Raw genomic sequence first — 24,904 nt, 5'->3', positions numbered from 1 at the left:
TCAAGGTCTTCTAAACACCTTTAAGCAATCTGATCCTAGCGATTTACCAGCTGTCATTTTCAAAATCAGCTGAAAGTCAGACCCTGCGTCCAGGTCAAATATTGCAGCGGCCAACATGTTCGCTTGCAACCACATTTTGAAAACAGGACTTGGTCCATGAGTGTTCTCCCTCTGCCAACAGTGAGCACCTGCAGACATTGAGGAGACCGGCAGGTGATACAACTGTTGTTGCATCCTGGGTGGGAAGACAAGCACTGCAGGGTGCACTGAAGCCTTCCTGACTTGAGAGGCATATTGCACAAGACGTCCCTTTGTGCTGCTGGAGTAGGTGACAGGTGGGAAGTTCTTTAGGTGGCCCAGACATTAGCCCCAAAGGCTGCCAGCGAGGAGGAATCCAGTGAATGCCAAATTGCTGAGAGCCTACGCTGCCACTAACACCTTCCCCTCACCCCTCGCTTCAGACTGCACTGTGACTTTTTTTGCCCTGGACACTAGAACTGCCCCAAACTTCCCATGTCTGCAAACACCTTTTTCTGTCAGAGTGCTGGTGAGCCCACTTTTCCTATTCTCTGTAGAAAAAGCCCAGGATACCTGTAAGCACCTATATAAAACTCAGACACTTCACTTATTAGGATCAGGAATAGAGTGACAGAATTACAGATACGATTTGAATTAAAAGTTCAAGAAAGAGAGGAAGGTGTCATGTAAAATTAGGGAACCTGTATTTTAGCTCAATACAGCACTACACTGCAGGTAAAACATATTGTCTTAATGAGGAAAGGACAACAAAAAAATAATTTAAAAAGGCATCACCACATTGCAGACATTTCCAGACACTGCTTCCACATATGGTAGCTCATTTCACACTCAGTCATGAAGGACATTATTCCATCAGCATCTAAATGTCCTACCACCTCCACAAAGTTCTAAGATTATAAATTTTATCTAGATATTTGTATTAATCCCATCCAATGTTGTTTGTATGCACAGGGCATGCCATAATGCTGCTCATGCACTTCTCATCTGGGACTGCAATCCAGTTCTCTATAAAGCAAGAGACATTTTCCTCCAGAGCTTCAACAGATATTGTTCTTTAACTCCTCTACACACAAATGTATTCTTTGCTTTGGCCTTGCAACAGCTTCAGGCTGACTCACTGCTCCATCTGCTGTGAGATCCAAAGCATATGCTTCTTGTCCTAGGCTGCAAGGTGGTGCTTCACGCAATTGAAACATCAGCTGTCACATCATGCAATTTAAAGGTGATGGCAGTACAGTCTTCTGATACCCTGGGAAAAAAGTATGTCCCTAAAGTATGGAGTGAGAACAGTAAAGTAGAGCATGAATTTGCATGTAAGAGTGAAGATTCCATCATGTTGGTATTCCAAAGCCAGAAGAATAAAGAAAAGTCCAAGTCAGCTCCCTACAATTCTGAAGCACCAGTGAAAGATGCAATTACAAATATGTCAAAAGTAATAACAATTCCAGCTTCATCGCGGGTTAGTAGAGTTCAACTGCAACATGGTGTACCAGAGATGCAACAACTTGCATAGGATTCTGTCTAGAAAAGGGCTATTCTACAATGCCTCAAATTAGAGGCCTAAGTCACTTAGGCTCAGCAATAAACAGCAACAAAAGTCTAAACATCTTCAGGTCTGGATTTAACTGATCTGGTTAAGTTCACTCTGTAGCAATACCAGGAAAATAAACAGTATCCCTCAGTTATTGATAGTGCTGTGGTTGAACTGTAGACTAAGTTTCTTGTCACAAAAGCAAATCTAGCAGAAATTCCCAAGTTTTGTTGTGGTTGTTTTTTGGTTTTGTTTTGTTGTAGGTTTTTGTTTGTTTGGGTTTTTGTTGTTGGTTGTTTGGGTTTTTTTAAGCTAACAAACACTTTTAATCTATTATCCTACACAGCATTTGGTCAGACTTAACTGAATTCTTGAACATGTTTTCTCACCTTGTTTCAATTTTGTTAAAATAACCAGTAACTGTCGAATCCTGGCACTGACAAATTACCTGTTTCTTTTTGTTAAGCAGAAGGCTAATATACCTGCCTGTTACTGCATTCATCAATTAAAAAGTGAAACAGTATGATCAATTCCTAAATGTACATCTTTCCACACTGAAAAAGATACGTTTGTGTAGATTATTCTACAAACCCCTTTTCAAAAGCGCTTGGTATGAGAGTCAGTGAGTGGACTCCTGGCTCCGATGAAATCTAGGGAGATTCTACTTCTTTATTCTTATTCCATTTCCAAAGTTAAAGAGTAGAGAGGCACCCTGTTCTCTTCCATCTTTCAGAAGAGACATTTACTAGCTTTTCAGCAATCCTCATAATGAATCCAATTAAAGAGACCACAAGACTCATGCAAACTTCTTCATGCCTTTTTTAAGCAATACGTAACCAGACGCAGTGTGTGCAGAGAAGCCCTATGATGGGCTTTCTAATCTTAGCCCTATGCAAGCAAATAGGTGACTTAAGAATAGTATTAGCCTTGTCTTATTCATCAGACGGCAGCTTCTAAGAAGAACCTGTCTTAATGCCTTTGGCTTTCATTGAGATTTATACAGAAAACCCACAGAATATCCTTTGCTATCTTCCTTTGCCTTTATACCTTGTTACATATAAAAAAAATCCTACCAACATGAAATTTTGAAGTTTAGTTTAGAAAAAAGCATTCACAAAGGTTGTTTAAGTGACACGTCCACTTTAGAGAAAACCAGAAGATTCAATATAAAAAGAAGATAAGCAGGGATCAGTCACACATAGGTAACAGGTTCATACTGACAAATGTGCACGTAGTGAACCCGTAGGGTTTTTTAAAAACACATTTCAACTGATTGTTTACTCCAAACTCCAACATGAAGTCAAGCATTGACTATGTTGCTTCTCAGAAACAAACAGTTTAAGAATAACATTGAATCCTGGCTTGGTTAAAAAAGCTCAAGTATATTCTGAGCAGTCTTCAGTTCTTGTTTAAGGCCACACTCTCCTCATGTGTAGAACAATGGTCATTAAGTGTAATAGTAACTCATTTTACAGCTTCAACTTCTTTATAAAAAGAACTCTTTAAAGGTCCTTTACAAAAAACTTCCTTGTTCTTCACTTCTGCAGATGATACAGTAAGACAGAGGGGAGATACTTGCTCCATTTTTAATATCCTTTCCCTATTTTAAGAGAAAAGAAAAATACACCAAAAATCCACATATTAGATTCATTTAAAGCAAATACATTATATAAATAACAGTAAATGAGGTGATAGAATAAAATAATTTATAATCATTATCTGTTCTCACCCGTCCTTTCTAGATGCAAAAAACTAGCATGGTCTTACAGAAGCATCAAAATATGCACAATACTGTGCTTTGGTTTAAGCTAGTTACTACGATGCACAGAAACTTTTTACATAAAACTATAAACATCCATAAAAGAGTAAAACATACAACATTCTGTTTCATATTTAAAACCCTTAGAAACTGGGAGCCTTTCTTATTATTGCAATGTAAAAACTCACCCCGAAAGCCTCCTCCACCGCCTCTTCCTCCTCTGAACCCTCCTCCTCCTCCTCCACCACCTCTTCCACCTCTGAATCCTCCTCCTCCTCTTCCTCCACCTCTTCCTCCTCCAAATCCTCCTGAACATAGGAAAGAAATCACACTTTGAGTATATAAAGTCTTTGTTATGCATAACAACTTATTTCATTGACAGCTTCTGAAAGGAAAAGAACAACAAAAAACCAGAAACTGTCAACTGCTGGACAAATTAGGACCTCGTCTCCTCTAGGGAACCTTTGCAGCATTTCAGGTATTGTTTGATATACAACATCCAAAATACACTAAGAAAACTCCACGATAACTTTTTTTCATGAGACTGAAAAAATAATTTCAATTACTAATTATTTGTAGCTCAAAAGAATGTTGAAACAAGGAAAACAAAGAACTTTGAAACACTTGTGCCTCACTGCACACAAAGGGGTAGGGTAGGGAGAAGATGCAAGAACTGTGATGTAAGAGAAACTGAACTGCAGCTTTAGTTAAGGAGTACATCGCAGCTGATGTTCAAAAAGCAAAGAAGGATGAGACTGACCAGGCCATTCACCCTTTCTCTCAAACACGGCATTTCAAGTATTTTGTGCAAACTAGATTTTTAGAACATACTAAAAATACAGCTTTCACTGAGTGTTCTGAGTGCATATTAAGCTTTTACCACAAGTTTGCTTAGTAGTCACGCATTCTGTCTTGGTTATAAATCAGCATACTCTCCTCTCTGTGCTTTGAAGCTATTCTTTAGCTAGCTACAGAAGTCCAAGTCTTGCCATTGAAAAGATATCACTGTCTCTTCCATTGAACCATCAAACAGAAATACATATAACATTTCTATTTTCAATACAACTGTTTATATTCAAGCATTCAACTGGAGTTTTACCAAAACAAAACAAACAAAACCACAAACCTTCCCTCCACCCCCTGCCAAAAACCAAAACCAACCAAACACCACAAACAACTCACCCCACATCAAGAAAACTCAACATCCTGCAGCTTTCATTCTTGGGATCTTACCTCTACCACCGCCTCTTCCTCCTCCACGTCCACCACCACGTCCTCCTCTACCACCTCCTCTGGGAGCACCTTTTTCTCCAGGAGGCCTTGGCAAAAATCTCTGAAGGGGCAGCAGCTTTGCTGGATCAATATAAAACTGCAGGAAGAGAGTTCCATTAAGCTTTGAAAATGCCAAGGCTACAGAGTACATTAAAATCTCCCTTTAAAAATATCCATAATCTGGTCTTAAGCCTTTATATCAAATCATCCTCTGCAAATAGTCAAATAAAGAAAGCACACAAGAAATAAATCACAATGTTATAAAGTTATTAAAATACAGATGATATTTGCATGAGTTTCGTTTGTTACATCTTTTTTGCAGAGTGAGGAAAAGGAAGAATGTGGCAGATACAAAAGTAAAAAGGAAGAGCAAATGAATACTTATGTTTACAAAGGACAACTAGCTTTTAAACTTAATAAAAACTTAATAAAGCTTTTATTATCTGACAATATAGAGTAGATTTATCTAACTGATGATATGCAGTACTGTTATTGAGACTTGCTAACCTTTTGCAGTTTTTTAAATGAAGAGGCTTTCATGTTCTCGGAAAGTTTCACTGAAAAATACTGTTAGTTTATTTAAGGAACATATCAGCAATAAAACATTAGAGACAGTGACTTCAATTATCATATGAAGCGCACATTCAGACATTTTCTAAATCAGTATTTTATAATGAAGCTAAACATCATCACTGCAAATGAAAAATTACACTTAAAATATCAAGAGAAACTATTTTCAATTTTCCTCAGGGTTTTTTCATAGCTACAAATATGGTATTTTGTGGCAAAATGATTTTTCTGTCTATGTATTACAGCAAACAAAGAACATACCAGTGGAAAGAGTACATAAAAACATAATTGTAAAGAAACAGATTTGTACAGCAAGTGACTACACTTTTAGCCCCAGGGTGACATCAAGGATGTGTGGAACAACTTAGATGCCATGTTACAGGGTTACTCACCCGCTTGATCTGTTTTTGTCACAGATTCTGTCACTCTGGCAGCTACAACAGAATGGACCCAGTGCCCCTGTCTCAACAAGTTCGCTTTGCAAGAAAACATCTAGCACACATGCGCTTTTATAGGCAGTTTAAGTAATAAGCCAGACAATGAGCAATAGGACATCCTAGCAGAAACTCACCTTTATTATTATGTAATAAGCTGAAGCATGAGCAAGGTTCCCTAATGCACAAAAGATCCCTTGCTCCCTTGACCCAACTGTTACAGGTGAGTAACCTACAGCAGAAAATTTGGTCAGGTAGCTAGAAAAAGTAACATCTCGAACCACCATGGATCCAAAAGACATCTGCCAGTACTGGTACTGACTGGAAACCTCTGCCGGGCATAAAGTACTTTAAGATAGACACTTAATGTGAGTGAGACACCTACTGACACCAACAGTTGCAGCTAGACTTGTGACTGTTCACATCTAACGGGTAGTCAAGCCTTCAACTCTTTTAAAATCCTAGACAAGTTCCATTCAGTAATCCACGAGCCTTTAAAAAACAAGTATTGTACGTCACACATTTTTTGAAGGATACAAAGTCTCTCAGCTGTCCGAAGATTTCATCCACTTTGCCAATTTGTTCCTTATTATCCAAATACACTGGGGCGTTGAAATAAGGCACCTTGTTTTCTTCTGTTTTACATTTACAAACAATATCATCTTCACATGGATGCATGAACTCTCCCAATACTGAAATAAAGAGCAAACAAGCTAAAGATCTGGAGAAGTCATTTTGAATTAAGTAAATGTAATATCTTCAGGTAACTTACAAACTACTCTTTCTGGAGGCCCCTGGTCATATCCGCCTCTGTTGAAACCTCCTCGTCCACCTCCCCGTCCAAAGCCACCTCCTCGTCCACCTCGATTAAAGCCACCTCTGTCACCGCCACCTCCTCCACGATTGAAGCCGCCTCCTCTTCCTCCTCCACCTCCTCGTCCACGAAAAGACATTCTTTACTGCCTCCTAAATTGTGGACAAGAATCAGCTGTTTAAAAAGATATTTCATGTTTGACTTGGTGTAAGAATTACGGTCTCCCAACAGCCTTGTTTGTGAAATGATTGCTTAACCATTTCAGTCCTCACTAAAAAAAAAATCACATGCAGGCACATGAAAAATTAAGTTTACACCTAAATTGTCATCCACTGCAACAACCACCTGTAAAAAGCGACTAGCAGGTGAAGAGAAGCTGCTAAATTGATGCATATTGTGATTAAGTTATAAAAGACGTACCCATCATTAACGAATGACATGAGATAAATGCTTTCTGACCACCTGCAAAAACGAGGGGATACTTTTCAAGTTTTAGATCCTTCTGCATGACAAGAGGCAGACAGAAGATTAAGTGATACATTCTTTAGAAGCAGAGTGCTTAGTTTATATTTAACTAATAATTAATAGATGTAAGGAACATTTAACAAAGAACTGGTGCTTTTACATAACTGAGGACCTGGCACCTGACCCCAGCAGGGGAAAAGGACTGAGAGACATCAGACTATGAATCCTTAATGTAAAACACGGTCTCTTCCCAGAATACATACGGATACCTGTATGCATACTGACACCTGTATTTACAAGTTAATTTAGGGGAAAGGGTAGCCAAAGTACTAGCAATTAATATCTTAAATAGATTGATAAAGGAATGGGTATTGTATGTAAACTGAGGCAGGTGTCCGGGTAGTCTGTAAAGCCTGAAGTACCAACCAATGGGGAACAGAGGAGGGGAATTGCAGCTGGGATTTTGGGAGGATATAAGCAGGGGCTTTTTGCCCTATTATGTGTGCCTACCTTTAGGTAGAACACCGGGTGTTGCAATAGCATTATTAAAAAAATTGCCTTGCTGAGAGATCCTGCCTGAGCCTATTATATTTACCAAATAACTGTTTACTACTGTAAATAAGAAATTAAACAATTATAACTAATATCATCAGTTATGTCTTTGTATAGATGTGTTATATGTAAAAATTTTCAAAAACTGTAATGCATATGTAATAATTATGTGAATATAAGCAATGCAAGGGCATCTAGTCCCTGGAGCATTTATGGAGGATGAACCCCAGTGCTCCCCAGCGCTGTTAGTCACAGAACCACAGAATGTCAGGGACTGGAAGGGACCTCAAAAGCTCATCCAGTGCAATCCCCCCATGGAGCAGGAACACCCAGATGAGGTTACACAGGAAGGTGTCCAGGCGGGTTGGAATGTCTGCAGAGGAGGAGACTCCACAACCCCCTGGGCAGCTTGTTCCAGGCTCTGCCACCCTCACTGAGAAGAAGTTTCTTCTCAAATTTAAGTGGAACCTGTTGTGTTCCAGTTTGAACCCACTGCCCCTTGTCTTACTATTGGCTGTCACCGAGAAGAGCCTGGCTCCATCCTCCTGACACTCACCCTTTATATATTTATAACCATTAATGAGGTCACCCCTCAGTCTCCTCTTCTCCAAGCTGAAGAGCCCCAGCTCCCTCAGCCTTTCCTCACACGGGAGATGCTCCACTCCCTTCAGCATCTTTGTTGCCCTGCGCTGGCCTCTCTCCAGCAGTTCCCTGTCCTGCTGGAGCTGAGGGGAAATAAAATAAACGTCGCTTAACAGCATAACTGCCTGCAGTTCATTCCTCCGTTTCACGGGGGCAGCGTGTTCCTCGCTCACGAGGGCCGAACACGACCCTCTCCAGCCCCACAGCAGCCCGTGCAAACCCACAGCACCTCCCCACGCAGCTCTGGAGGCCCACGGGGCGCCACCCGCGGGGCTGGTACGTGGAGCCCCGCGAAGGGCGCCCCCGGTCGCCACCAGCCCCGTCCCGCGCGTCCCGTACCTCCACGTGCGCGCCGCCCCTGCCGCTGCCGCCGGGAACCGCCCCCGCTGCCGGAAACGGAGCTGCCTGCCGTAAATGAATCAACACCGTCGCAAAAGGAGCACGACGCGGTTCATCCATCCACCGGGAAAGGCGCCTGAGCCACCGGCCCCATCCCGTACCCCGGCTGTGATTAAAGTGCCCCTGGAAACCGGCTGCCACAAGTCCGGGTGTTTGTCAAATACTCTATACAAATAATGTAACACGAGTTTGTAATCCAGCGAGAATGGTCATTATTGCATGGTTAGGAGGGATTCTCTATAAAGACATCGCAAGAAGGGCGCTGAGGTGCTGCAGAGGGTGCGGGGGAGGTGAGAGCTGGTGAGGGGCTGGAGCACAAGTGTGATGAGGGAGCTGGGGCTGTTCAGCCTGAGAACAGGAGCTGAGGGGAGACCTGATCGCTGTCTGCTACTGCCTGAAAGGAGGTTGGAGCATGGAGGGGTTGGGCTCTGCTCCCAAGTGACAAGTGATAAGACAAGAGGAAATGGCCTCAAGTTGCACCAGGGGAGGTTTAGATCGGATATTATGAAAAATTCTTCACAGAAAGGGTTGTTGGGCATTGGAACAGGCTGCCCAGGGCAGTGGTGGAGTCACCATCCCTGGAGGGGTTTAAAAAGCATTTAGACAAGGTTCTTAGGGACACGGTTTAGTGCTAGAGTTAGGTTAGGTTACAGTTCGACTCGATGAACCTGATGGTCTCTTCCACCCAAAATGATTCTATGATACATACCTCTTACACAAAATCACATTTATCTTTTACAACTGTGGCAGTTCCACGTTTCCCCGGAGATCGGGAGCCTTCAAGGAGACAGTTGATGGCTCGTTTAGCACCTTCACAGTATCACACAGTATGTTTGGGATTGGAAGGGACCTCAAAAGATCATCCAGTCCAATCCCCCTGGGAGCAGGAACGCCCAGGTGAGGTCGCACAGGAACATGTCCAGGTGGGTCTTGAATGTCTCCAGAGAAGGAGACTCCACAACCCCCCTGGGCAGCCTGTTCCAGTGTCTGTCACCCTCACGGAGAAGAAGTTTATTCTCAAATTTAAGTGGAACCTCTTGTGTTCCAGCTTGATCCCATTACCCCTTGTCCTATCATTGTTTGCCAACGAGAAGAGCCTGGCTCCATCCTCATGGCACTCACCCTTTATATATTTATAAACATTAATAAGGTTACCCCTCAGTCTCCTCTTCTCCAAACTAAAGAGCCCCAGCTCCCTCAGCCTTTCCTCATAAGGGAGATGCTCCACTCCCTTAATCATCTTTGTTGCCCTAGGCTGGACCCTCTCCAGCAGTTCCCTGTCCTTCTTGAACTGAGGGGCCCAGAACTGGACACCTTAATGGGACCCTGAGTCAGTTGACAGGGTCGTTAGCAGAGGAGGTGCCCAGAGTAGCTGCAAAGCTTCTGGACCATGTTGTAATGCCCACAGCCAGATCTGACCTGGCTATAAAACAGGGATCCCTGTGGGAGTGGTCTTCTCAGAGTAGTGGGTCTGTGAACCGGAGCCCTCTCCTTAGACTGGGACGCCGTCTAAAGAGACTTACCGGGATTGAGCGCGCCTCACCTCCTCGTTTGGGCGAGTAGTAATTTACTGGGTATCTCCTTGAATGAGTCCTTGCCTAACCAGGCAAGCTTGAGTCCTTGCCTAACCCAGGCGAGTGATTATTTCTTGTGGGTACCCCGGAGTCAGAGGGCTCTGGTTTGTTTCTTGTGAGTGTGTGCATGCATGCTGTGGATCTTCATTATTATTTTGCTGTACCCCAATAGCCTCAACTGATATCCAAACATGTATTTTATGCTGTCGGAGTGCTAAGTAATTGTATAAACCCTGTTTCTGGTTAGTTTATTTGCTACACTTTCCCGTCCAGAATAAAGTCTGTTTTGGAACTACTTGTCCGTTTAAAAGTGACTTTGGGGTACCCCCGTAACAACAACAATTTGGCAAAGATGAATGCCTGCAATCGGGAGAACCCGCATGGTGATTCAGCCAACCTCCTCTGGCAAACAAAGGCAATATGCGTCCTTAATAAGTGCTTCCTTTTAATCATTTACTTTAAGGGCTTTACTTTCGTTATCTCGCCTGGCACTTACAGTTGAATTGAGGTGGGATCTTTTTGGAGAGATCAGATTTACCAGGTAATAGTTGAGGCTCCTGTACTTTATTTCTAAACGCTCTTTAAAATATTTTACTAAGGGTTAAAAATTAAACACAAATCTAACAACTGACATCCAAAAGAGTCCCGACCAGAGGAATTTGTCTACGAAGGCAGATAAAATTTCATCATGACTGTGGTCCCAGTTTTCTTGGTTTTCTTGTCTCTCTTTTGGTTTTGTGGATCAGAGGTAAGAATTTATTTTATTGTGGCAGCAGCAAGATATGTTTAAAAAAACAGTTAAAAAGCAGTTTATTGTTATAGAAGCAAAACCAGTTATTTTTTTAAGTTTCCTTTCGTAGTATTTGTGTTTCATGCATTTGTTTTAGCCCAGCTAGAATGTTTAAAGCTTGCCATTTGTTTTTCATGTCTTGATTGTCTCTGGCGTTTATGCTAACAGACTTCTGGAAAATACTTTAATCGTGATCCTATCCGAACCCTAATTTGCAAGCATGGTTGATCACAGAAAAGTACTGCAATTTTCCTTGCCCCCCTTTTTTGAGAAATGAGATGACAGTCTTCTAACTTGGCAGTGTGGTATATCGTAATGCCTGAAGGTTTGTTGCAGAATCTCTTCTGGCAGCAGCGTTCCAGAAGGCCCATCAGGGCTGAGCGTTCAGAACGCCCCAAGTCTTCTGGAGAAACCCTGAGATAAAAATCAACACCTTTTGTTCCTATTCAGAAGTGCAATATGGGAGTTCTGCCAAGCCGGATCTGGCTCACAGTTTGGATTCTACCGACCTGAGAACAGCAGGAAGGAATTAGTAAGATTACACTACCATTAAAAGGGGTTTTGTTGCATTAAATTCTGCCTCAACAACATCCTCACTGACTTTACTATGGCCAGGATTTCTTCACAAGAACTTTAAACTTCAGCTCTATTGATTCAGCAGACGCAGTCAAAGCTGATAATTCACATTTGAGGACTAACTAACTTTTCTCTCCTATTTTTACCCAAAGACCATCCATGTATACTTTTAATGTTTCAACATTCTTCCTACCCATAGATCTCAGTGAGCAAAAGCAGCAACAAAGCCACAAAGAGCTGAACAAATGTAGGTGCAGAGTCGCTCACCAAGAGGCAGGCAGACGGAGGGTCTGTGCTGGCCACCCAGGGATGACCACATTGCAAATCCACTGCTCTGCAAGATACAGGAAAAGAGATGACAAGGAATGGAACTTAATTTTCACATTTCTTCAAGATACTTACACTTGTTACTTCAGCAGTCACACAGCGAAACAGATCATTAACTTTAGATTTCTTTATTTGCTTCTAAGTAGTTCATAAATATTTACAGCTGGTATTTAAACACAAAGCCAACCAAAAAAGTCTCAGAAAAAATCAAGTTGCTACTTCTCTTATTTTTCTGGCGTTTGAGTCCCCTTATGTTTTGATTTGCTTACAACCCTATTGCTGTGGTGTGTTATAAACCATGGGGTTAAAAGATGTTTATGATCTGCTGTGCACTTCAGCTGATGTTTGAAGAGTAACGAGTGTAAAGTTTGTGGGAGACCAGTAAGAGTGAAGATCACAGGTAAATGACCCGACCTCAGAAAGACGAGATGGCCAAAGACAAGGGAATCAACACTATAAATATTTAGCACTTTTGTGCTCATAGGACAGGAAGAAGGTTTATAAACAAACACTTTGTTGAGGTTAGTAAAGGCATCTGCAGAATTCTTGGTGCAATTCGTAGTCTTACTCCCTTTTTAAAAAATGTTGTGCCTTGCAGAATGCATCATCTAATGCCAAAGAAAACCAGTTTCAGCAGGTTGAGCCCACCCAGCCGGCTGAGCAAGACCCGTACCTCATAAAAGAATGCTTAAGCAACCAATACACACACAAGTCCTGTGAGAAAGTTTTTTGTCACCCATGGGAACGATGTGTGGAGGGAAAATGCCTTTGTAAGCTCCCCTACCAGTGCCCGAAGAATGGCTCTTCAGTTTGCTCTGCCAATGGAAAGTACTTCCATACCTACTGTCAACTGAAGAGCTACGAGTGCCAACGTCCAGAAGCAAAGTTTCTGCACAAGGGAAAATGTGCATCTAAAGGTGCGTCCAAAATGCATCAGTCACTCATTTGTGGCCAAGGAGACACTTACAATTTACAGCTCAGAAAGTCTGTTCATTCCCTTGCACTAATGAGAACATGAAACAGAAAATGAGCGGTCATTGAAAATGGACAGTATCTGTTGATTTTCATAAAAATAAAGTGATTGACAGGCCCGGGTTAACCTCCGCTGATCCAGCCAGAGCAGCAAGTTGGTCCTAGGGCTCTCCTGCCCAGTCTCTGTCCCAGCACCATCCCATTCCCTCCCTTCCTTTCCCCATAGAAGCAGCAGCCCAGCCCATCAGGGCAGTGCAGTTCAGTTGTACCTGTTCCACCGAAAAGGACGGGAGAGGCTCCCTGAGTTCCTGGCACCTTCTCTATATGGTTTCCCCCCTCAGTGAGGCTGAGGACCTTCCCTTCCCTGCAAACAGCTGAAGTTTTGCTAACAGGCAGGAGAAGCAAGATCTGGCCATCTCACTTGAAGTGTTACCGATTGCTATCAAAAGTCTTCTAATGAAAGTCTTACACTACGGTCTAACCTTTCCTTGTTAGACCTCCAAGTACTCTTATGTGGTAGAAACCATTACCCTCATTTGTCCTGAAAATGATGTCTTTTTGAAAACTGTCAGGCTCAAAGCCACAAAGTCAATCTTGAGAAAAATCAGGAATAATACCTGATGCTTCTGACTCCTGATATACTGTTTGTCCCAGATGAACTTTGGCTGTCAATACAAATTTAGCCCTGATTTGTTTCAGTGCTGTCCTTCCACTAAATACATCTATATAATATGATTTTATTTGAGGATTTTTTAAATTTCTCTTTTAATAGAAACATTTGCAATCTCTGTGGACCATGGAGATTCACATTTGCTTCAAGTAAAACCTGTGAATCAAAAGAATGCCATGTTTGTATGTGGTAGTGAGTGGACTATGAATGAAGCAAACGTGGCCTGCAGGCATCTTGGCTTTGAATCGTAAGTTTGGGGAATTTGTCTCAAGATAACTGCAAGAGATCTGGTAAAGTAGCAACGCTTACTTAAGTGTCAGTCACAGCCGGCCAACAGTTAAGACAGAAACCTCATGAACAATGTATTGGCTACAATATTCTGATAAAGCTTCTTAAATTGACACCTGAGGAGTGAAAGCCAAAACATAGATTTCTGTGTTTTGTTACAGATGACAACTATGCAAAACATAACTTTTAAAATAAAGCTGAAGACCACTGCAGAGGTTTTATCTCAGGTCAGTGTTAAGGCAAAGTGCATAGAAGGCCCATCCCCAGTAGCTCTGAGCAATAAGCTGTATGCAGAGAAAAGTTTCTCATATCAGCTGCCACTTGCACCAGCCAGACTAACAAGAACCAGACCATGTTTGTTTCCTCACCTCTTGCCCCACTGCCATTCCTTGCTTTGTCCCCAGGGATGGCTGAAGCCACACAGAGCCTGTTCCTTTTCCTGCGACCGCACCGATGACCTGAGTTGCACATTCAGCTCCTCATAAAGACTCAACTCTATATCCTGTACATAACGATGTCACACATAGACAACTAATTTAACTCAGTAAAACTGCTACTGCAGTGCCCTAAATTGTCCCCTCAGGGTGAGAAGCAAATATTTCCTAGTCCTGATCAATATCTCCGTAGAACAGCAGAGAAGGGTTTGTCCTGGGACTGAGCATTCAGCCCTGGAGTCCCATATTAAGCCTCTCTAGTTACTTATTATTCAATCCATATTTCTTTAAGGTAGGAGACGCATATACTGTTAGGATACTGATCAGTTAAAACCAAGGGAGATAAAATTTACTAATCTCATCCTTGCAGTGGCCTGAGCTTCCTCAATATGCCTTGGTTTTGATGACACCAAAGATACGTGACTCCATGCAGGATGCTTTCCAAATTACAGTTCACCTGTGTCCACACAGAGATAGAGATCTGAGCTTACAAGTTTTGCTGCATAAGGAGACTTTTCTATCCATCACGATTCACAGTGACTGTCATAGAGCTACACATGGATTTAGGGACAGTTCTATGCAGCAATTGCAAAAATTTGCACACTGTTTTACCTTTATGACCAAAATTGAACACTGAGGAAAAACACGTGAATTCTCAACAATAAAAGCAGTGCACAATCCATTGTGAAATTATATAATTTGTTGTTATTATTATATCTTCACAGAGGTGCTGAACATTACCAAGCCAATTCCAGCATCACAGAATCTGCCTTAAATTCGTTGCACTGTCTGCAAATAACTTGCAGGGGCCTAGAGACAAGTCTTACTGAATGTCACATAAAGGTGAAATCGAGAGATAGTAATGAGGGATTTGTTAGTCTCCAGTGCCATGAAAATCTCAGAGGTTAGTAGGCCTTTTAGTTTTATATGTATCTGGGGTTTTTATGTTTTAAGTTTAAATAATTAGGACCTAGTTTCTTGAACTCTCAGCCACAGCAAATCTGCATTGAAAACAACCTCCTACTGCCAGCTTTGTCTCCAAAGGAGATCAATCAGGACACCAGCACAAGCACGGCTACAGCAGAACTGGTTGTGGCTTCTGGTGTGTTTCGGGACTCCTCGGTTTGTCACTGGTACAAGGAGAATCAAGTCCTTGTTTTGACTTCCAGCAGCTTTCTCTTCTCTGTAGTGGGTCTTCTTTGGCACTGATAAGCATCAGCCTGAAATGCTGCTGGTTAGGAGAGCTATGAATTGTTTCAGGTTTTTCTTATGCCACGGAAGCTCATAGATCCAGGACAACTTCCTTCTGGGGGGGAAACATCCATCACCTGAATCATTTACAGTGGGTTTGAACCCATCATTTCTGGCTTAGTCCTTGTATACAAGAAATGAAGTTGCCTTTTGCCAGGCTACAGCAAATTGGAGGAGGAAAACAAGTGGTCACATTGAAAGCTTGATGAGAAGGCAACCAAAACAAGGAAAAAATATTCCTATTTATATTACCAGTCCCCAGCATGCCTGCTGTTGATAGGCCAAACTGCTGATAGAATAAAAAGTGCAAGCAGAATATTCCTGTGGACAATTGTGAGCCTATAGACATTCCCACACTAACTTCATTTTTGTTGTGCTGCAAAGTTTGTTCCGCTGGTGAGTTTCATTGCGTCAACAAGAAGTGCATTTCTCTGACTAAAACCTGTGATGGGATCAATGACTGTGGAGACCTGAGTGATGAACTATGCTGTAGAGGTAATAATTTCCTTTCTCCGCTGTTTCAAAATCATTTCAGCAGAAAACCACCTCCAAAGAATATTTACAGTGATGAACAACTAAAGTAGCTTTTCCAGTAAGTCACTACATTAAGACAATCAAACCATAGTTTATGTATACGCAAGTATAAAAAAGTAAGCATAATATAATGCTTTCAAGCAGACAAGTGATCTCTGAGCATCTGGACTTTCTCAGAGGATGAGGAGATACAATGAGATTATTTAAAAGGCTGTAGAACAGTGATACAAAGAAGATGAGCTGTGTTAGAATGAAAACATATTTTCACTTGAGAAAAATCAATAGTAATTAAACAAGACACTATTTTTCCAATTAACTCTCTTTAAATCAAAGTAAGATCTCTCTAAAATTTATTACTAATGCAAGACTACCCATAGAATATCTGTGATCAGTTTCTGTCACATTGCTTGTTCATGAACAGTCATTCTTTCAGCATCTGCAATTCCAGGTACAATAATTTTGATTATAAACAAGGAATGGATCTAGCGTGACCTGAATGCAGGAGAACACTCTCACAAGTTGGGTTTCAGGTGCCAAACTGTAATGTGGGCTACAAATCCCATCACTACCTCTAAATAACCTTGATTTTGTAGTTTTGCAACTGTCAGTAAATTTAATCTGATAGTCAGGGAAACACAGTACCAGGCATTTTATTAAAAAAATGCCTGTGGCTTCATATATTTGGAGGTCATTTATTCAGATTCCACTTGACCAAACCAGTGCTGTTTCAACTGTATGGCTTGAAAAATATGCTTCGTGGAATCAAAAGAACTATTTCAACTGAGCTCAGTGTTCTTTGGATCATATTGGGATATCTGGATACTTCTAGAGAACAATCGTTTCTATTAAAGACATATATCCTTAAATAGTAGATTGACATAAGATCATAAAGTAGCTAAAAAAAACCTGCCATAAATTAGAACACTGCTTTGCTTTTGATAACATACAAAGAGATCACAGGAATTAAAAGGAAGGGGGTTCTGAGGTTTATAATAATGTTTCATATAATCAAGAATGTTAGAAGAAATAAGTTATTAAATCCAGTGTCTTCAAAATAGGATTCTTGATTCCTAACCCTGCTTTTAGATCATTCCATCATTAAGCCAGCCTGGACTCTGATTTTGGGAGGAAATTTGACCCAAGCATGACAAACTCCTCATTTGAGACATTCAGTAATGCTGGCAGAACTGGGGGTCCTTTGGCTGAGGCTGAGTATGAGTATGAGGCTGAGGTTCTGTGGATGAAACTGGTAAGGAGTGATACCAAGTCTACCAGTACAACACTGAACTGGTAACAGACACCCTTAAAACTCCAAGGATGTACAATGAGGAGAGCCAAGTGTTCATTGTTTTACACTTGCAGAGCCCGCTTTCGTGATCAATTAATGAACAGCCAAGTCCCTCATAGCATGGATATTATATTGTTTGTGTTTTAAAAAGCACTCTAACTATGTGAGGTTGCTGAATCAGATGATCCTGTGATTTATGTTTGTAATTCTCCTGTGTTACAGAGTGCAGAGACAACAGTTTCCACTGTCGGTCAAATATCTGTATTCCAAATAAGAATGTCTGCAACAAAGAAATCGACTGCCTCACAGGAGAGGATGAAGCTCGAGTTCTCTGTGCAGGTTTCCTTGTGAAAGATGTTTTTGTTTCTTTCCTTTCATTCTGCTCAATTATAATTAGAAACTACATAATGCATACCGTTAAATTATTTAACAGATTAGCAAAACCCAAGTGCATGCAAGAATTAGTCTTCCCAATGTTATGTTTTACATGGTAGGAAGAAAAGGTTACGTAACTTTCTTCCCTTTCATTCTAGAAAGGTATAGCAAGAAAACCAGAGCAAGGAAGAATCAGATGATGTTTTAGGAGGCTTAAGGCAGATTATGTCTTTTGCATACATGGCCATCTATCAAACTGGTATCCCCAATTTGTTAAGAAAGCGTAGGCAGGGCGGGCAAGAATATTTTCCTCACAAATGAGGAATTCAACTAGTTTGTCAATATACTAATTCTTCTGTGCTGTTCCCCTCACTGGTGAAAAGATTTTGGGTTGAAATGAGAATGTTTTTTTCTTGCTCTGATAAGAGACAAAGTCTAAAGCCAAAGGGTAAACACTATTGGTAGATGATAATTGCCAAAGGTAAACTGAACTCTAAAGGTAAACATTACTGTCAGTAACATGAGAACAGACTCAATCCTCAGCCTCCATTTAGGAACTGAATTCAATGGGCATTTTGTTTGAATAAAAGATGACAAACCAGATTTAAAGAGCATTTAATTTACCTCTCATGTTGAATACCCTCCCTTACCCACACAGTACATAACAGCATCATCTAAATCGGGGGGGAAAAATAATCCTGTTACCTAATACTCCTTTGGGCTTTAGAAAGCTCCTAAAGGTTGATGAGGCAGCATCAGAATGGGATATCACTTTACAGATTAAACAAACAAACAAACAAACAAAACACCACCAAGAACACCAGAAAAGGGTCATTCATCGGGGTTTCTTTGCAGAAGGGTTCTCTAGGCATGGGAAGTGGAGTAGATGTCTCATAGTTATGCATAAGTATCTGCTGGATGTAGGTAATTTGTAGGCTGAGGCAGCCAAAGAGTGTCTAGTAGGAAAGGAACAAGCAGGCAGCAGGCTGGGAGTATTGCTGTCCATCTGAAATGGTGTGCCCCTACGCATTTAAAATGTGTACCACGATTTCGTCACACAAACATATATTCAAGTAATAGAACGAATTCAAATGTTTGCCAACATTTTAGTATTTGTTATTTTACTACAGGCAAATACAAAGGTGCTGAAAATGACAGTATGGACAAAGGTAAGTGTAACTAATCCTCCGAAAACAACAGCATACCCTCTTTTTAGTAGCTTTCTAGTTACCAGTCAGCTGGCCAGATCCAGAACACTCAGATATTTGGACTTTGTGATTTAGTAATGCACATTCTGGGGCTTACTATTTGTCTCACTTTCCACTAATCTCAAGAATGCCATAATAATTTGTCCTGGCTGAGGACCCTCATTGGCACGTTTTAGCAACTGGTGGAAGCAAACTCTCAGCAAATGTAGGGGAACTGCCTTAAAATTATTTGCCTGAATGCAAGTAGCAGGGGAAAATGAGAACTAATGTGATGCTAAGACATAAAAAAAATTCAAAGCAAGAACAGATGCCAAAATTTTTGGTCTTTTCTTTCCTGCTACGTCAGCTGCTGGCATATTCACAGCACTCAGATTCTCAAGATAAAGATAAACCTGTCTGCAGATAGAGAGAATGGATACCTGAATTCTGAGACACATTTTTCCTTTTTGTTAAAGAAAGAAAAAGGATAAAGACATTTCTTCCCAAAGTACACTGTGGTCTTACAAATCACACATTAACTCGACGGAAAAGAATCGTAGGTGGAGAGACTGCAAGAAAGGTAAAAAAAACCCCTTACCAGATATGAGTTCGTTCGGCATCAATTTAAATGGGCATTATGTCCTTCTGTTAAAATGTATAGAAATAACATCAGCTACAACACTGATTTCATGGTTTGCAGCAGTAATGGCATTGCACTGTCAAAAGTAAAGAGAAGAACAATTTATAAAGTAAAATATGGAATTGCAAAATTGAGCATTACAGTACAAATACACATTGAAAATGATTCAGAAAAATCCTTAGTAATATAGCTAGAAATAACAATTCCGACAAAACAGAATTTAAATTTGTGCCTTTGAAACAGAATACAGTAAAAAATGCTACACACAGTCACACCAGGTCAGGTTCTACATCTGTTTCTCTGGCTAAAACGGGTTTCATGACAGCTGGAGGGGAGGAGGTATCACACCAAGTCAGGAGATTGAACAAAATTACTGCATTTTAGATTATACATCCTTTATATCAGGTGGAGCCCAATTCACAATTTCTGGATAGCAGATGAGGTGATACCAAGAACTGTGTTTCCGTTTATGCACTAAAAATACTACAATTATTATGAATTCACATTATTTGGGTGTTTGTTGTTTGAACAGGGTGAATTCCCTTGGCAAGTGGCGATTACAGAAGCCGGCAGTGACGGTGCAACACTGTACTGCGGAGGGGTTTACATTGGTGGCTGTTGGGTTCTGACCGCTGCACACTGCGTCAGGTAAAAACAACCAACTGCAGAGTTATTTTCTTCTTGCAAGGCAGAAAGATTGATTTGGATATTATCATTGCCCTTCTCAGCTACCTGTTTGTTAATTCCTGTTTGGCTATTGAATATAACAATTTAAAGCACTGACTCACGTTAACGACAAGGGAGATTCAGAGAAAGCAGGATGTTTTGGCAGTGAACAGAAAGATGAAAAAGCAATGATGAGTTTGAAGAGACATAGCATTCTTCAGTCAGACAGCAGGCAGGCAGGAAAGGTTCACCGTAACCACCTCTTTTCCCTCTCTGTGCCTTGGGGAAGTCCAGAATCTCTTCTCAAGCATGTCCCTGGGGTCACACATTCCCCAGAACAAGCAAGAGCAAACAGGGAAGATTTGCCAGTCCCGGTGTCCCACTCACATCTGCCCACTCTTCCTTCACTTGCCATCAGAGCAGCATCCATACCTGCCTTCTCTTTGTCACAGCACTGAACACAGAGCCTGGCCTTGAATATTATCTGTATTAGTTGCAGTAGTCAGCAGTAAGTGTCATCTGCCTTGTGTCTGCTACATTTCAGAAAAACCTGGACGTCATGTGCAGAAAGAAACTGTATGTATATAGTATGAATTTTTATTCTAGAGAAACTCTGATGTATTGCAAAAGTTTACAGCGAGTTGAAACACACAGTGCTTCTGTTAAGTACTGAAACATACTGTATTTCACTGTTTGTTTTGTTTTTTCCAGGGCAAACAGAATTCACCTGTACCGTGTCTGGGTTGGACTGTTGGATACAATAGAGTACGACAAAGGGACACACACATTCACACTGAAACAGCTGATCATCCATGAAAAGTATAACGCGTCAAGTTACGAACATGACATTGCTCTGCTGGAGCTGAGCGGGAAAGGAGAATGTTCCCTGGCACAGAGCACCCCTGCCTGTGTCCCCTGGTCACAGTACATGTTCAGGCCTGGGGACACATGCAAGGTTTCTGGATGGGGACTAGAGAAAGGTATTTGCTTTAGTGCTCACTACAAGAATGTATTATTTGCATCACAGCATTTTCTAATTGTGACCAGCCTTCATTTTGACAAGGCTGAAGACCAGTTGTGCACAAAGCACTCAGGAGAAGCTGAGTACAAAGAACGCGGGCTGTGCTTTGGCATTCGGCTGTCACTGTGGGGTCTCTTTTCTGTACGGCTGCCCCTGCTGTTTCAGCCACTGGGAAATTGATCTGGAGGACACTCCTGCTTGAAAACCACCCTAAGAAATGTTCCTTTTGCCAATCTAAGACCTGCTGACGATATTTAACAAGTGGCGGTCAGTAGCTCACAGTGTCCCACAGCCCGTCCTCTGTCCCCTGCCCAAGAGGGTCTGAGCTGCAGCCAAAAGCTACAGAACTGGGCACATCTTGTCTCAGCCACGTTGGAGTTTAGCCCAGAGAAGGTTGTGCACGGACAGATAAGCCCAATGCAATCAAGCTTTCAAAGATTTGGGAAGCATTTGTTTTGTATCAGAGTGATCACAACCTGGTGTTGGCGCTCCTGCATACTGACTGTGAGGCTTCTGTTCATGCTCCATAACAGCCCACAAAGCAAATTAGCAAATGGACAGAGAACGAAACAGAGGATCTCCTTAACCTTATGAACACGTGGTTCACCTGTATCTTCAATATCTGGTCCCTTCATCCCCAAAAGATAGAGCAGAATTGGAAAAAAGGTAACAAGGATGATCAGAGCCACATCTCCATCTCATGAAAAACAATGTACCAGTTTCCTGCTGTCTAATAACCTTGATATGGAAACCACATTAAAAAATGAGGGATACAAGGAAAGAGAAAGGGTGAAGATGTCATAAAATGAAAATACTATATTTAACACTGCAATTAAACCCCTCTGCTTTTATTTTGAAACATATGGCCAATGTACTGCAATTAATTTGGGGTAACTTAGTGGCAGTTTAAGGTATCTGGTTTATAATACTGAAGATTGTGCTCTGTAGATAAGCAAACATATAACTTTCAATTTATGATATTAAAAGTGTCTAATACTTACTTACCATTTTTAATTTAATAAGGTTTGTTCTTTTTTTTTTCTAGGTTATACCAAACAATATATCCTCAAGTGGGGCAACGTTAATTTATTTCAGAACTGTTCGGAATTGTATCCGGGACGATTTTTTGAACAAATGGCATGTGCAGGCAAGCATCAATTTTCTTACTATAACTTCTCTACCACCAAACCCACTGTTTATAAGGTCAGACATAGCATCTGGGAATCTTTAAGATTTGGGAAAGACAATAAACCAACTGCCACAGTATCACCATTAGCAAAATGCTACTAGCCACTGGAGCCTGGGATGCAGCCACCATTATATATCTGTTTATAAAGAGCGTTAAGATGACAGCATGCCAAGTTTCTACAATTATGTGGGCAAGTTTTGGCATACAATTCGATTTGTTTACTAAATACACAAGCACTTTGCAGCCCACTGAACTCCCTACCTTTACTACATTTTATTCTGCAACATATTTAGGCAAATGCTGGGTTTAGAGTACATTAGACATCCTGCTGCCTAGAACGTGACTATTCATCTGCTTAGACATTTGCTATTATACCACCACACTGCACGCCAGGATAAATACTTTTCAAACTAAGATTAGTCTGGCCAGGAAACTTGTTGCCACTTCTATTACTAAAATAAGGATTATGAATACACATTTTTTTGCTTCTCCAATAACAAAATGTATTGCCAAATACATGACTAAAAGAGCAATGAGTATTCAACTTACAGGGCAGATAGTTTCAACAGTTCTTTAAATCAAAAAGTAAAGGCAATAGATAAACAAAGTGCTTAATGAGAAGAAAACAGATATAAAAGCCAAATCATTTGCAATAAATTCAGTATGACATCTATAAGACACTGTGTTTGTCTATTGTGTAAGTTCTGTAACTGATCTTCTTGATCTCCAATGTATCTCAAGTGATCATACTTTACAAAGAGGGAACAAAGACAGTATTACATTGGACAACATCAGAAAAGGTGTATCCAGGGTTAAGTTCCCCTCCCTGATATAAACAGAAACTCTGGAATTAAGGGCTAGTATCCATGGGAGCCAGTTATATAATACAAGCAAATATGACTTAAACTGAGTAAAAGCAATAAAATACTATTTTATAGGATTAGTAATTCCAGTTCTGAAAATTTCACAAAAATGCTTTCTCAGTAACGTAGAGATTCAAGAAAGAAGTTACATTTTGAAAAACTTGGAGGCTCACACTTAGTATGGGTTCCTTCACACCTGGTAAATCAACCAAGCAGAAAAGAGTAGTACGGGCGTTAGAAAGCAATAAACTCTCACTGAGTGCACAGGACAAAGCGTAAATCATATTTTAGCTCTGTAGCGGTGCCTTCTGTTTATATGACATCCTCCACTTTTAATTCATTTTTTCACAAGCGCTATATTTGCTGAACTGCAAACGAGTAGTTTTGTGAGCACTGGAACTTGTGAAGAGCCCTGGATCCTGCACACGATCTGGTGCTGCAGAAGGTCCACACTGTGACCCAGACCTTGCAGGGAGGGCACTTAGAGCCAGTTGCTCCAGTGTTCACACACTCTCCTTCTTTACCTGCCCACCTCTTTTCATAGAGCTGGTAGAGAAATTATTTTCATCTCAGGGATGAGAGGAAACTGGCCAATGCATTATCAGGTAGAGAGGACACCAAAGGCAGACACACACATCTTCCAACAGCTTTGTTTCCATAGGAGTCAGCCCACTGATGTTTTTACCTTTTTCCTCCTGCTTTTGTACACATTTCATGGGCTAAGTTTAATGATATAATAGGCAATATGGCTGCATTCTTTCTTCTCTATTGCATACAGTAAAACAAGACTCACACCATTGACATCAAAACTAACGATGAGAATTTAGGCCAGCCACAAATGTACAGAGAGGCCCCACACTTAAAAATAGATGAGAAATAATAGACCAAAGAGGTTAGGAACCTCCTTCACTGGCAAATATCTGTCGGGAAGCGACGTGGACCTGAAAAAGCTCCTGAGCTCTTTTTCATGTGTTAGCTTTTACATGAGCTTATTTTTGCTTTTTATTTCCTCCAGGTACTTACGATGGCTCCGTCGACAGCTGCAAAGGTGATTCAGGAGGACCCTTGGTCTGTTTTGATGCAGACAATGTGGCGTATGTCTGGGGTATCGTGAGCTGGGGTGAGAACTGCGGAGAGGCTGGTCACCCCGGCGTCTACACAAAAGTCGCCAGCTACTATGACTGGATTAGCCACCATGTGACAAGGAGTCTCATTTCACGGTATAATATCTGAAGCTCGGAAAATTAAATACTTATCACCCACGCAAAAATGAACACTAGTCCTATTTTACAATCAGCAGCCGTGTAACTCAGCAACTATTAGTACAAATCTTTAAAGAATATATTTTGAAAATTCTTAACATTCTATGAATAGCACAATTTTTCAGAAGCCTGTAGAAAGAATCATAGAATGTCAGGGATTGGAAGGGACCTCAAAAGATCATCCGGTGCAATCCCCCCGCCGGAGCAGGAACACCCAGATGAGGTTACACAGGAAGGTGTCCAGGTGTGTTTGAATGTCCCCAGAGAAGGAGACTCCACAACCTCCCTGGGCAGCCTGTTCCAGTGTCTGTCACCCTCACTGAGAAGAAGTTTCTTCTCATATTTAAGTGGAACCTCCCATATTCCAGTTTGTATCCATTGCCCCTTGACTTACTGTTTGTTGTCACCGAGAAGAGCCTGGCTCCATCCTCCTGACACTCACCCTTTATATATTTATAAACATTAATGAGCTCACACCTCAGTCTCCTCTTCTCCAAACTAAAGAGCCCCAGCTCCCTCA

At 41.2% G+C, this 24,904-nt stretch overlaps 2 protein-coding genes across 2 annotated transcripts; one reads left to right on the top strand and one right to left on the bottom strand.

Annotated features, from left to right (window-relative positions):
• On the bottom strand, nt 1–6,558 carry GAR1 (GAR1 ribonucleoprotein; the record flags this gene model as incomplete). The annotated part of the gene is made up of 6 exons (XM_080343337.1): nt 1–188; nt 3,518–3,637; nt 4,563–4,698; nt 5,109–5,168; nt 6,143–6,297; nt 6,378–6,558. The coding sequence occupies 6 exons, from the start codon at nt 6,556–6,558 to the stop codon at nt 1–3; spliced, it is 840 nt and encodes a 279-aa protein (XP_080199463.1).
• Nucleotides 6,559–10,739: 4,181 nt separating this feature from the next.
• CFI (complement factor I) lies at nt 10,740–24,355 on the top strand (the record flags this gene model as incomplete). The annotated part of the gene is made up of 12 exons (XM_080344067.1): nt 10,740–10,799; nt 12,343–12,661; nt 13,489–13,633; nt 14,834–15,012; nt 15,744–15,854; nt 17,404–17,520; nt 18,687–18,725; nt 19,220–19,323; nt 19,916–20,031; nt 20,761–21,029; nt 22,116–22,217; nt 24,138–24,355. The coding sequence occupies 12 exons, from the start codon at nt 10,740–10,742 to the stop codon at nt 24,353–24,355; spliced, it is 1,779 nt and encodes a 592-aa protein (XP_080200193.1).
• Between the last annotated feature and the right edge of the window lie 549 nt (nt 24,356–24,904).

The sequence above is a fragment of the Nesoenas mayeri genome (genome assembly GCF_963082525.1).
Source record: "Nesoenas mayeri genome assembly, chromosome: 4".
NCBI classification, from domain to species: Eukaryota; Metazoa; Chordata; class Aves; order Columbiformes; family Columbidae; genus Nesoenas; species Nesoenas mayeri.
Note: the sequence above shows the minus strand (reverse complement) of the source record. Positions and strands in the feature narration are given on the sequence as shown.